The 13,095-nt window shown below is 39.6% G+C and overlaps 1 protein-coding gene across 28 annotated transcripts in view; it reads right to left on the bottom strand.

Annotated features, from left to right (window-relative positions):
• celf2 (cugbp, Elav-like family member 2) overlaps positions 1–13,095 on the bottom strand; it is a 180,244-nt gene that overhangs the window by 97,375 nt on the left and 69,774 nt on the right. The window contains exon 1 of one of the 28 annotated variants that reach the window (XM_055189934.2): positions 6,511–6,859. The exons of 25 other annotated variants lie outside the window; for them this stretch is intronic. In XM_055189934.2, coding sequence (XP_055045909.1) covers positions 6,511–6,587 — 77 coding nt within the window. In that variant the 5' untranslated portion in view covers positions 6,588–6,859. Of the gene's footprint in view, positions 1–6,510; positions 6,860–13,095 lie in introns of those variants that run through there. 2 more of the 28 variants (XM_055189946.2, XM_055189950.2) reach the window with 2 other exon arrangements.

Here is a 13,095-nt window from a genome sequence, read left to right as displayed (position 1 = left end):
TAAACATTTCCAGTCTGACACTGTGTGTGTGTGTGTGTGTGTGTGTGTGTGTGTGTGTGTGTGTGTGAGAGAGAGAGAGAGAGAGAGAGAAAGAAAGAAAGAGAGAGATTTCAATGGTTCCAAGGCCACTGGGGAGAATGTTGTTCATCAGGTTTGAAGAACTCTATCCTGCCTTGACTGTAGTCAGCTTTTAAGCCCCTGAAAGGCGACGTCACAAATGTGTGCGTTACCAGAGAAAAAGCCAGAAGATGTAATTTGTCTCTTAGTGAAATAAAAAAAAAAGACTGGATAAATGAGAGTAATTTAAAAAAAAGTCTTATAATGTACAGCGTGTAACTGATAAACAACGTGGGATGGGGATCAGGCTCTAATATGGCAAATATGCTTTGTGTTTCCGTGGCGACAACATCCTCTGGCCCCAGCAACCGCACACCTTCATCCGTCACTTTCACACACACGGCCCGGCGCATAGTTAAATGGAGGCGTGACTAATGCAGTAAGTCTCATACATACAAAACTGACCCTGAAACATAATACAACTTCATAGTGCTGAAATAAGAACCTTGAGTATAAAGTCAATCTCTGAAATTCTTTTAACATATATGCACACATTCGCTTTTTATTACCAGGACACGCACTTATGTAAGTTCACAAGTTCAGCCTACATAAAACAGCATTAGTCCATTTACCTTTTGTAATGACATTCTGTTGGATATAATATTCAGGATATTCAACAAGAAAGGTAAGGACGGATTTTATCTTTCTGACTGCAAAAGAACTTGCGTCATTGCAGTCCATATGAAAATAATTTGATCAAAATACTTTCGCAATGACAGTGCTGTTGTTATTATTGGTTGTATTAAATTAACTAACATGTTTAAGCAGAGTCCATTACCTACAACGGTAGCTGAAAACAACTACTAACAAAGCATTTGACTACTGGATGTCACTAACCAATATCACATGCAGGAGAGGTGACATCAGCCAAATAGCAAAGCTGTTTGAGAGTAGGGTATTTTGATGAATGATTATAAAGGTAAAGCTTTTAATTTGTATAATACAGTCAATTCTGATTTTATGTTGGCCAATTTTGATTTCATTTTCACTTCAAGCTCAGATGATGTAGTGTGTGTGTGTGTGCCACAGTCTCTCATAAACAAGCAATTCATCACAATGTTTAAATCTATTCGATATCTTCCAACAATTTCTGGAATGGAGCTTTTCTCTGTAAGTGCTGGAGGCTTCTCTCTCCTCCCTCCCTCATTCCTTCCTGTCATCCTTTCCTAACGTTTATGTCTCATGCTGTAGGTTAATAGCAGATGTGAGAAACTCAGACAGGTCAAAGACAAGAGTCAAAGGTTACAAATTTCCCAATGGATATAAACATAACTTGAGAGAAAACAGACACAAAGATCAAAATATAAACACAAATTCTCAAGAATTAAGTTTTCACAAACAATTTACATGAACGTAACTTAAAACTCATTTATAACTCGCATAACTTTTTATGTTATTTAATAAACTGATCTGGTTTTTGAAAAGCTTCTGGAATTTATTCCTTTACATATCATTTGGCAGATGCTTTATCCAAAGTGACCTTTTGCGGTAATGCAATGCTCTACCACTGAATTATACAGGAGCACCTTTTGATTGATAAAGCGATCAAATGCATACTTTCACCTTTCAAACAATGAAACAGGCAAAAACATTTAACTACACTACACTGAAAAATAGACCAAACTATGTCTATGGATGAGAAAATCATAGAAACGCAAGTGTAATGTTGCGTTTACACCAGCCACGGTAGAGGCGCGCGTGAAATTGTAGTCATTCGAGAAATTCACGTGGAAATTCGGGTCATGGGAGGGGCTTCTGCGACTCCGTTGAGACTCCGCTCGCTTCCTGTAATCACGTCACTACTACAGCAAGGTCCTGATTGGTTAACTCGGCGCAGAAATCCGACGAAGTTCAGATTTTTCAACTAGCGCGTTTCCCGCAGCAACGTTCAATTCGCACGTTCCGTGCCATTACTGCCGTGCTTATGCACACAAATCCTCCTAATCCTACCGCGCCGCAGGATAATAATCTGCGTGTAATCGCATCTTTGCATTGATTTAACATGTAAATCACCCGCGCTTGCCGCCTCTACCGATTGTGTAAACGCAGCATAAGGCAGCACACAACCAACCAACCACCTAGTATACAGGGGGGCGTGCAATCCGATATGCTTTAAGCTGAAATAAAGATGCATAAAATGTTGACTAATAATTTTATTTTTAAAAACTGTATACTTTTTTTTTAATAAATCATATGCTAACAATGTCAATATAAGGTCATTAAAATTTAAATTAATTTCTCTTAAAAAAATCATGTAAAATAATTATTTCAATTTTGCTTGCTCGCTCTCAATGTGCTTGTCAACGTAACGGCGAAATCAAACAGGAAGACAGGTGTAGAGGGTTGGGGCGCTCATATTGTTGTATGCACTTGGGGGGAGCAAGAACACTTATGCAACAAATAATAACCCTTCAAAACACCTATAGGACATCCTTGCACTGTGAACACACGTGCAGGCGCGTGAAATTGTAGTCATTCGAGAAATTCAAGCGGAAATTCGCATCATGGGAGGGGCTTCTGCGACTGACTCCGTTGAGACTCCGCTCGCTTCCTGTAATCACGTCACTACTACAGCAAGGGTCTGATTGGTTAACTCGGCGCAGAAATCCGCCGAAGTTCAGATTTTTCAGCTAGCACGTTTCCCGCAGCAACGTTCAATTCGCACGTTCCGTGCCATTCGTGCCACGCTTATGCACACAAATCCTCCTAATCCTACCGCGCCGCAGGATAATAATTTGCGTGTAATCACGTTTTTGCATTGATTTAACATGTAAATCACCTGCGCTTGCCGCCTCTATTGATGGTGTAAACGCAGCATAAGGCAGCAACCAACCAACCACCTAGTATACAGGGGGGCGTGCAATACGATATGCTTTAAGCTGAAATGAAGATGCATAAAATGTTGACTAATAATTTTATTTTTAAAAACTGTACACTTTTTTTATAAATCATATGCTAACAATGTCAATATAAGGTCATTGAAATTTAAATTAATTTCTCTTAAAAAAATCATGTAAAATAATTATTTCAATTTTGCTTGCTCGCTCTCAACGTGCGTGTCAACGTAACGCTGAAATCAAACAGGAAGACAGATGTTGAGGGTTGGGGGCGCTCATATTGTTGTATATGCACTTGGGGGGTGCAAGAACACGTATGCAACAAATAATAACCCTTCAAAACACCTATAGGACATCCTTGCACTGTGAACGCACATGTGCAGGCAACATCAATATTTTCAAAACCCCTTCATTTGTTCAATTTAGTTTCAGTTTTACACATCTTAATAAAAAAAGATAACTAAATCCTATGTATCGCCAACATCCCCTCCCACTGATCCTCCAACACAGTCTCCAGTGAGATGGAAAAACAAGTTCAGTGAACCCCACACGGCCCACACCGGAACTGTGATCTGCTTCTCTCTCGCAATCTACACTCACACTAGAGCTTCTTTGTGTCCAGGAGGACCTCTTTGATCTAAAATTAAGTTAGCCTGTCAAATGACTTCACTTATCCTAACCTTACTGCAAAACAAAAGCCAGAATCAACAACAAAGTTGGCAGCTGAAGTGGCTTATGGCAGACAAAAATGTAGACTGCGCCGTTGGGGATTTAAGAGACAGGTGTTTTATATTCTCACTGAGTGTGTGTGTGTGTGTGTGTGTGTAACATTGTGGCAGAGAGGTGAGCGGCTTATCACATAGTGAAGAGAGAGATTAGCAAGTATTCACTCGCTGTCGCTTGTCCACCTTCTTACATATATGTGCGTGTATGTGTGAGAGAAAGAAAGCAACACTTTGTCACAGAAGTGCTAGTCCATGCTTATGGTGAACCCGCTTGTCAGCGAATTCACCTACATGTCTTGATGTGAGAAAAAGCACATAAGGTGAGAAAGAATACAAGTGAATAAACCTGTGAACGAAAACAGGACAGCATAGACTGTAGACAAAGAGAAACATTCATGAGCAACACATGCATTCTCAAGACTCAACTGGATCAACCTACAAAGTTAACTATAAAGAAAGCCAAACAACCAAACAATTAATATTTTATTAGTTATCCCATTAACAAGAAGAACCATCATTTAGACCAACCAGTTCTAGTAGATATTTTATTTTGCTATCTAATTGTTTTTATTACAAGCAATGCAAAAGCAATTAGTAAGATGTTTATTATGAGGTTGTCAGAATACCAACATTAAAGTAATTAGGTATGAAATGTAATTCCCATTAAACTTTGCTTTTATCAACACCACAGCAAAAACGAATCTGCTATCATGCACAATCATTTTAACTACTGACCTGTTGACTATTTAAGTAATTACATTAATTAAAATATTCATTTCTAACACTGTCATGTAGACGTCAAATACTTTTTATATTAAGTAACATTAATTGTCTATTATAAAGACAAGTAAACAGTCTAAAAACAAAGAAATAGAACAAAGAAACAAATTACAAGCATGAGAACAGAAAGAGCTTAAAGTTTTACGGTATCAATCTGAAGAGGGCTTAATAAAGCTACTAAAGCCAATAAACAGAAAACAATCTCAACTTTTGAATCTTGTAGAAAGAATAGTATCCATACTTTTTCATCAACTTGGTACAAAAACACAATATGCTTGCCATCACTTATGACATTACTGCAAGAAACCAGTACACAGCAAGAACTTGCAAGATTTTATCCATCGATTTAATTGGTTGGAATTAAACATGTTAGGCTTTAATATCAATAGTTAACTTTAGTCTATTCCTCCCAGAGTTAATAATAGAAAAAATAACTTCATAATAAAATAATGAATAGTAAATTTCAAAATAGTAATCTCTTTTAAAAAATAAGCTTACTACGGTGGTTCTCAAACTGGGGGCCTTGGCCCCTGGGGGGCCCCAAGATTTGCCAGGGGCCCCAGTATTATGACATTTTATACAAATACATTAATTTATCATAAATTCTGTGCAATAAAACATCACAGAAATAAGGCTACTAACTAACAGTTAATGTAAATTCAAATTTTATGTTTTATGTCATACATTTTCTTTGGGGGGGACACGTAGGGCACAAGTGGGCACTGCACATCTATAAAGTTTGAGAACCACTGGCTTACTCTATTTTATTGATGTTTTCTCTGCTTAGCATTAATTGAACCATACCTGTATTTAACTTTGACGATTTTCTGAATTTACCAATCTTCTGGGAACATTTTGTGCCTAAAGGTATTGTCACGTTATAAACGAATTACAGACTATCCAATACTGCATCAACCTTAAACAGACTTTAGAGTGAAAAACCACTTATATGGCTTTGTTAAAAATACCACTAAACAAGCGTCCATCAACCGTTAGTAGTTTAAGGCGAGCGGACGTAAGTGGGACAAGCTCGCGCGATGCATCAAACTATCCCTGTCGCCCCGCAACGGCGCACTTCAAGTGAATTACGTGTGCTGCGCGTGCTCTAATCTGATTTTGGCGACACATGCCACGTAACAAATCAAATTTTAAGAGAGAGAGAGAGAGAGAGAGAGAGAGAGAGAGAGAGAGAGAGAGAGAGAGAGACTGTGCATTCCGATGGTTTAAAAGCAGAGACGGAGCGGCGGCGCATGTTTTCAACAGTGCTCGAGCCATTTCAGTCACATGCCTCTTACTCATGCACGAGCTGACACAGCGCGCGGATCATATGTGTGCGATGTAAAGCAATGCCTTTGATATTTAAAGCGCCCATAGCCAAAGTATGAATCTCATGCATCACGCACAACATCCGAGTGTCCATTTAAGTAAATTTTACCACGGTTTTATTATAGCCAAAGTGTAGTTATCATATTTTTGGTATAGCCTACTGATTTGTATTCAATAATGTAACGTTCATGGTTAGATTATGGATAGTGAGAATGGTAAATTTGTGGTTATGCTATGGTTTTACTATATACCACTATGTGTGCCCATCAACACATTTAAGTCTTAAAAAAGCAAGCAATTACCCGAAATCCTTCATCCCTAGTAAAACTGAGTTTACCCACAATCCACAAATGGTTTTGGGAAGTAACCAAAGTTCTTAGTTAATTGCCCTGAAATCAGATATGTCAATGGTGCATTGCATTCAACTACACTGTTTCACAAGATAAGCTTCCTTAAACACGCAAAGTGTTACATGTAAATTCATCTCACATGTTCTGCAGTCAGAGTCAGATACGAGCCGGGCCGTCCGATTACGGAGCGCTTGTTTATTTCCCCAATGCAGCACTTCAATCCATGCAAAAACACCATCAACACCATCAGCCCGTTATCTGATCGCTGATAACACAACGCGAGGGGAACAAGCCGCCGCGTGCCCTATTTGTCAACACGCTCGCGACAAGCAAACAAGATGACGGAAGATAAAAAACACACAATTAAACGCTTACATCATCTCTCCGGCGCTCAACAATCTTCCATCCACCACCATCTCGGGGAGAAAATCCAGATTGTAAGACGAAGTCATGTTCGGACTGAACGTGTTGTGCGCCGCTGACTGGATAATGCCCGCCTTCCGCGCGAGCCTGCCTGCCTGCCGAGTTTGGGCGCTTTGAGACGGAGAGGGACAGGTGCAGTGGCGCGAGCGGCACTGAACATACACACTCACTGGACTTGCCACATTCTTTACAATTCACTCATTAAAGTTTTTTCCTAAACAATCCTTTAAATCCCTTTTTCCGAGAAAACTAAGCGCTCTCGGGCGGCAAGCACCAAGGAGAGAGCGAGAGAGAGAGAGCGCGCGTGAGAGAAAAGGAGACAGAGAGAGGCGTGGCTCATCGCGCTGCTGCAGCGAGTTTTTAACCAATGCATCTCTGTGCAATGATAGTAAGCGCGGTCGGCATTGAGGGAAAACATGAATGGAGATATCCTAAAGAACATCTTTGAGGTATATTTGTTAATGCTGTTGCAAACATGTATGATTTTTGTTTCCTAAAACAGAAAATACATTTTGCAGAATGTCAGAGCTGCATTTCAATACCATGAAATTGATAAGGACTTCTATACTACTGGATCTACTTAGCAAAAACATCATTAAAACAGTCTACAAACACCATTGCAGCCTTGATTATCTTAACATAAGATTGGACTGTCGGTCGGCAAAGACCGAGTCATATAAACTGTAGTAGCCATAACCAAATTAGTGTAAGACTGTAAGATAAAACCTTAAAGATTTATTGCATCTGTGGATTTACTGCATGATGAATGCAATATGAGGCACATTATTCCCGTTTTACTGTGCACATCCATTGATGCGTATGAAGTAGCAAGCTTTCTTTTTGTTTTCCCCTCGCTTGCCCCAAGGGGAAGGGGGTCTCAAACAGAGCACGTGGAAGAACTAGGTCATGGGAAACATACTCATGCTTAATGCATATACACACATAAATAAAAATGAATAAGCAAGCATTCTACCTCATATTGCCATGTTGCACATAACCACACTACATATAAAAAATACATGGGGAGATGCAGCCTAAATAAAAAAAACATGAAATTGCATTGCTCTGACGTTTACGCAGTTAAATCGTCTATGGTAATGGGAAAACAGATGCTTTACAACGAAACAAAAGTATAAAATGTGCATTACATGTGTCCGAACAGTCCAAATGCAATAAAGTATTAAAAAGTATCATAAAAAATAATCTAAACTAAAAGGCTAACCAGCAATAAATATGCAGGAAGGTCAAAATAAGGCAGAAGAAAACAGCTAACAACTTGTATTTTTAAACAAGACATGTTGTGATATGGTATGACCTTTTGCCAACAGCGTGGGTTAACCCACACATAACCCATGCTGACTTTTGTCCATTATGCACACTTAATTGTGTATGAATGCTCTGGCGTTTAATAGAGATGTTTTTGTATGTAAAAAAACAGAATCAATATTTCTTCCTGTATCCTTCAGTATTGCAAAAGACAAAAACTAACCCCAAAGCATCTCAGAAACACTTTATATGCAGGTGGAGATTTTTTAATGATTTTACACTACTTATTATAATCCATACTGATCTAGGGTTATCTTCCATCTAAGAAGCATTTTTGTCAATACTGCCTACAGCTAGAACTCTTGCGCAGAGGTGACCTATAATAAGAACAAAATACTTGTTAGTACTGTATATAATATTCAAGTCAAATACTGTATACATAGGACTAGGGCTGAACCTACAAAAACAAAATATGAGTAAATATACCACTTCACCCCCTGAACACAAGACTGATGAGATCAATTTTCCCACCGATGAAATTAAAATACGAGATCAATTTAGAGAAAAAATGCTAAATGCTTTCCTGACAGATTTACAAACATTTCGCCATTCCCACACAAAGCAAAACCAACTACCTTGAGCAAATTTACCATTACATAATGGATTGTGCAATAAAGAGGCAATTTACAAATTCTCGCCATTGGTGTTACGCATGTTATGGAGATGATGAATTCACTAAATGGGATTCTGTTAGTAGAGAAATTTAGTCGTAATTCTGAAGACAGCTAAAGCTTAGACAAAGAAAAGCCATTCAGTGCACTAAAACAATGCGAACAAAAATACAAGCATCTTTTGTATCAGCCACCAATCACCACTGCTGGGTTAAAAATGACCCGTTGCTGGGTTGTTATTACCCAATGCTGAGTTGTAATTACCAACAATTCTGGGTTGTTTTAACTCAACAACAACCCAGCATTGGGTACTTTTTTTATCCCAGCGGTGTGTTCTGAGCAATATTTACCCAGCATGGGTAAAAAACAACCTAGCCAGTTATAGAGTTTAAAGGCCTGATCAAGCTGTTTTTAAGCTTTTAAAAGTCTTGTAAGCTATTTTTTAGACCACAAACACACTAATGCTTTATTGACTTAAAATGTTGGTTGCTCCACTTATTCTCTTATAAAGCCTAGGGTCTTGAAGTCTTAGTTTTGAAAGCTATTTTAGCACCCAGACTAATTGGATTCTGTGTCTATGCAATCACAAGCTGGTTTTGATGCCACAGTCAAGACATGACGAATAAAATCGAAGAAATCGGTTTAAATATCAGCCCAGTTTTACGAAATTTCGTGATATCATCACGTAACTTTTTGATTCTTTTTTCGTGATATTGTCACGAATTTCCGTGTTTTTTCGTGACCATATCACGAATTTCTGTTTACGTGTAGCTAATTTTCACATATTGGTTACTCAACTGCTTTTTCCTATTTTCTTACCATTGTCGCTTCGGTTTAGGGTTAGATTTACATAAAATGACATTCTTACCCAAACCCAACTCTAACCCAAACGCCAGGAGACAGTGGTTTAAAAGTCAGAAAATATAAAAAATTATTCCGAAATCTTTTTATAAACCAAATACTTAAAGTGACATCCTAACGCAAACACCAAATCTAACCCTAAACCCATAGATATATACTCTAGATGTCGCCTTGGGGTTCTGAGCATGCGTCAAAACCGCCGCCATCTTGAAACAGGGGTCTTGTCATAGAACGTAGCTAGGTAAAGCTGCTATCTCCGCCTGTACTTCGAATTCATGGACGATGCAGGAGTTTTGTGCTGCGTATGGATGATAGGCCTACTAGCACTATGCATTATAGTTAGAAAAAGTAGATTTTCAAACATTTTTTCTTGACCCAATGCTAAATACATGTCTGACTGTTGAAACGAACAAAAGACAACGGAGAAAATTACATTCATGACGATTTATGGTGATTTTATTTCCGTTACACCATTGCCTACAATGACGCTGATGCGGGAATCCCCTGTTTCAAGATGTCGGCTCTGTTTCACGCATTCGGTCCAATGAACTGCCGTAGCCAAGGCGACATCTAGTGTACATATCTATGCCCTAAACCGAAGCGACAATGGTTTGAAAATAGAAAAAAGCAGTTAAATAACCAATACGTGACAATTACACGTAAACAGAAATTCACGAAAAACCGTGGAAATTGGTGACAATATCACAAAAAAATAAAAAAGTTACATGACTATATCACGAAATTTCGTGAGACAGCTAAATATACACATATAGCGGTGTAGTGATGTCTGAACTTGTTTTGGGTCTGTCACATGATGGCATACATACAGTATATATCCAGCCTGATCGTACATATTTTACGGGTTGGCTAATTTGTATGAATTCATTAAAGGTAAATCATGCAAAACGTATGATTCTCATGAAAAAAAAACCCCGAAGCCCACCCCCATCGTCACAGGGGTCAAGGCAAATCGTACAAAAACATACGATTGTGGTTGTATGAATTAGCCAACTTGTAAAATATGTATAAATTCTCGTGAGATAGCGTTGATATATCCCACCTTCCTAGGCTCTGGCATTGTATAGGGTCCCCAGTTCAATACCACTAAGACTTAAGGTCCAACGCAGGGACATATTTTCCATCATCTTTACTGTAGTTCCAGTTTGGCGGCCAGCTCTGGTACCCGGTCAGTGGAAAAGGGGCAAGTGGGACAGATGTGATTTCTCTCAATACCCATTTCAGTGATATCTGTCAGGTATAGTAGGGACAATTTAAAAAAACTGCTTACAGCACCTTTAGGCAGCTCAGAACAAGAACTCATGCCATAGGCCTTCATGTTTCCCCTGAACATTCCTCAATCATTCTCTCTTCCTTCTCAGCATGTCCTTCTCTCGGGGTTAAGAAGTCTATCTGATGAAAGCACTCGAGGGCTGATATAATTCTCTCTCACAGAAGATAATGGGATTTAGCCACAAGACGTCTTTCGTTCGGGTTTCCCTCTTTCTCGCTGCCTCGCTCTCTCGTTCTCGCTCAGGTCAAAGGTTTCCCTGTCCCTCCTTCTTTTGTTGTTATTGTTACCTTTCTTTTTACCTCCTGTTCTTTTGCTGTCATTTTTTTTTCTTTTTCCTCACCTCATCCCTCGTTTTCTTGGGGTCCTATGTTCTCGCTCTTTTTCACACTTTCTCTCTCTCTCTCTCTCTACGCCTCCCCCTTGGGTCTGGACCCAGCTGGCCTATAACATGTATTGATTGACCACGTAGGAGGAGAGCGAGGGAATACAAGAGACAAAGAGAGAGAGAAGGAGACAGGCCCAGCAGGCTGCAATGCACGGAGACAAAAATAGTACACTCAGGAGTTCAAACCGCACAGAGAGAAGGGGGGCGGGGGCGTGGCAGGTAGATAGAGAGAGGAAAACAGCTAAGAAGAATAACTTAAAGATGGCTGATGGGAAAAAGACGGCAGGTAGCGGGGGCAGGTGGTACGGCTGAAATCTTATATTAGGGTATGAGTAACTACTGTATATCATTGTGGTGCATTTCACATTCTGCATAAAATGGTTGATATAATAAATCAGTATAAGAAACACTGAAATGTATTCATATTAGTTCGCTTTTTCTTAGTTTCGTAGACAACCTGTCAACCTGCCCTAGCATGTAGTCACTTGCACTGCATGCATGTGCGTTTAGGTACGGACATCCAGACTTGAAGACGGTGGACTGTCAGCGGCCTGTCAGATGAATTAGTTTCACCTCATGAATAGTTGATCAGCTCATGGATTATGTAAAACAGTGAGCACTCTCTTTTGGATTATAGCACATAGACAGACACACACCTCCAGTAGTACACTGCATAGGCTTTGGGGCATACAGTGTTACATGCATGAGGTTTGTTACCACCAATACAAGAATGCAGGTAAACAATGCACAAATGGGACCACACACTTGCAATGTTTTGATCAGGCATTTGCATAGAGTACGTATCACAGAGAGATGTATATATGTAAGCTAGTCATAATCTGGGATCACTACCTAATCCACTAAAGTATATTTACTCAACCCCTGTGATTTATGTCTTTGCCATGCTGACCAAATGTAATGCTATTATGACCTCACTGTGCATCCCGACGTCAAATTAAAAGCCTATTTCTGCCGATGTTATCCCAAAATGCCAAACTCTGTGATTTTTGCCCTGTGCAGTAGACCTTACCCGTTTAATTTAAGAGGTCTTGGGCAGTGAACACTGGAGTTTAAATAAATTTGCCATTTCTCTCGAAGTCCTACATTCATTAAGCTTTTTCTCTTTCCGTCTCCCCCCTGTTTCTTTTGTTTCAGCGTCCCTCCCCCCGTTCGCCTCATTAAAGCAGGACCCTGAGAGCGCCGGTCACTGCTTCTCATTTATTTTCATTTGAAACTTGCACAGCTCCACTGAGCCACAGCTCGACGGTGGGTACCTAGGGACAGGTCATTCTCCTTAAACACAAAAACACCCATTTCTGCTCACACGCTCGAACACATATCCCAGAATGCACAGCCTGACAACAGGCTGTCACCGCAGGCACACACAGACACGACCGCCATCGCCTTTTTTACCGCAATGAAAGGCTTTGCAAACCACTAATTGCATAGTGCAGATTCCAGTGTTTGTAGCAGAAAGTCTGCAGTGCCGTATGAGTGGTTTTAGAAAGAAAGTGTAAGCTTTTATGACAGACCACGAAGCATGTTCTGACCTGGTATCATCAGCGATTGTTTAGCTTTCGGTGAGAAACTGGTTAAAGAATTCAACCAGTAAAAAACCTCTGTTTGTCAAAAACCCATATTGAGGCTGTGTTTTAAAGTTAGTAAGCTGCCTGTCTGGATAACATTTTGACCTTCACTTGATCTTTTTTGAAAGCATCTACAGCGTAATGCTGTCTAAGCAGCCAGTCCCTAAGTTTAATCCAAAGAAACCCCAAAATACAGTCTAGGAAGGGAGCTCACTATAAGTAGTACTATCTAGGTAAGCATCTTACTAGATTTCCAGACTGTGATGCCTAGAAAGGCTGTCTAGGTAAGCAGCTTATTACATTTTGAGACCATAATGCCCCAAAATAATCTGGTTGGTTTTCAAACACGGCTATGGAAACCAGGCAGACCGTAAACAGCACAACAAAAGATGATTCAGAGCTGTCCAACATCAGTAATATTACAATTTACGATCAATCGTAATTGTAGTCATTGTATTTCAAGACATCATTACGGTA

The sequence above is a fragment of the Misgurnus anguillicaudatus genome, chromosome 1, assembly GCF_027580225.2.
Source record: "Misgurnus anguillicaudatus chromosome 1, ASM2758022v2, whole genome shotgun sequence".
NCBI classification, from domain to species: Eukaryota; Metazoa; Chordata; class Actinopteri; order Cypriniformes; family Cobitidae; genus Misgurnus; species Misgurnus anguillicaudatus.
Note: the sequence above shows the minus strand (reverse complement) of the source record. Positions and strands in the feature narration are given on the sequence as shown.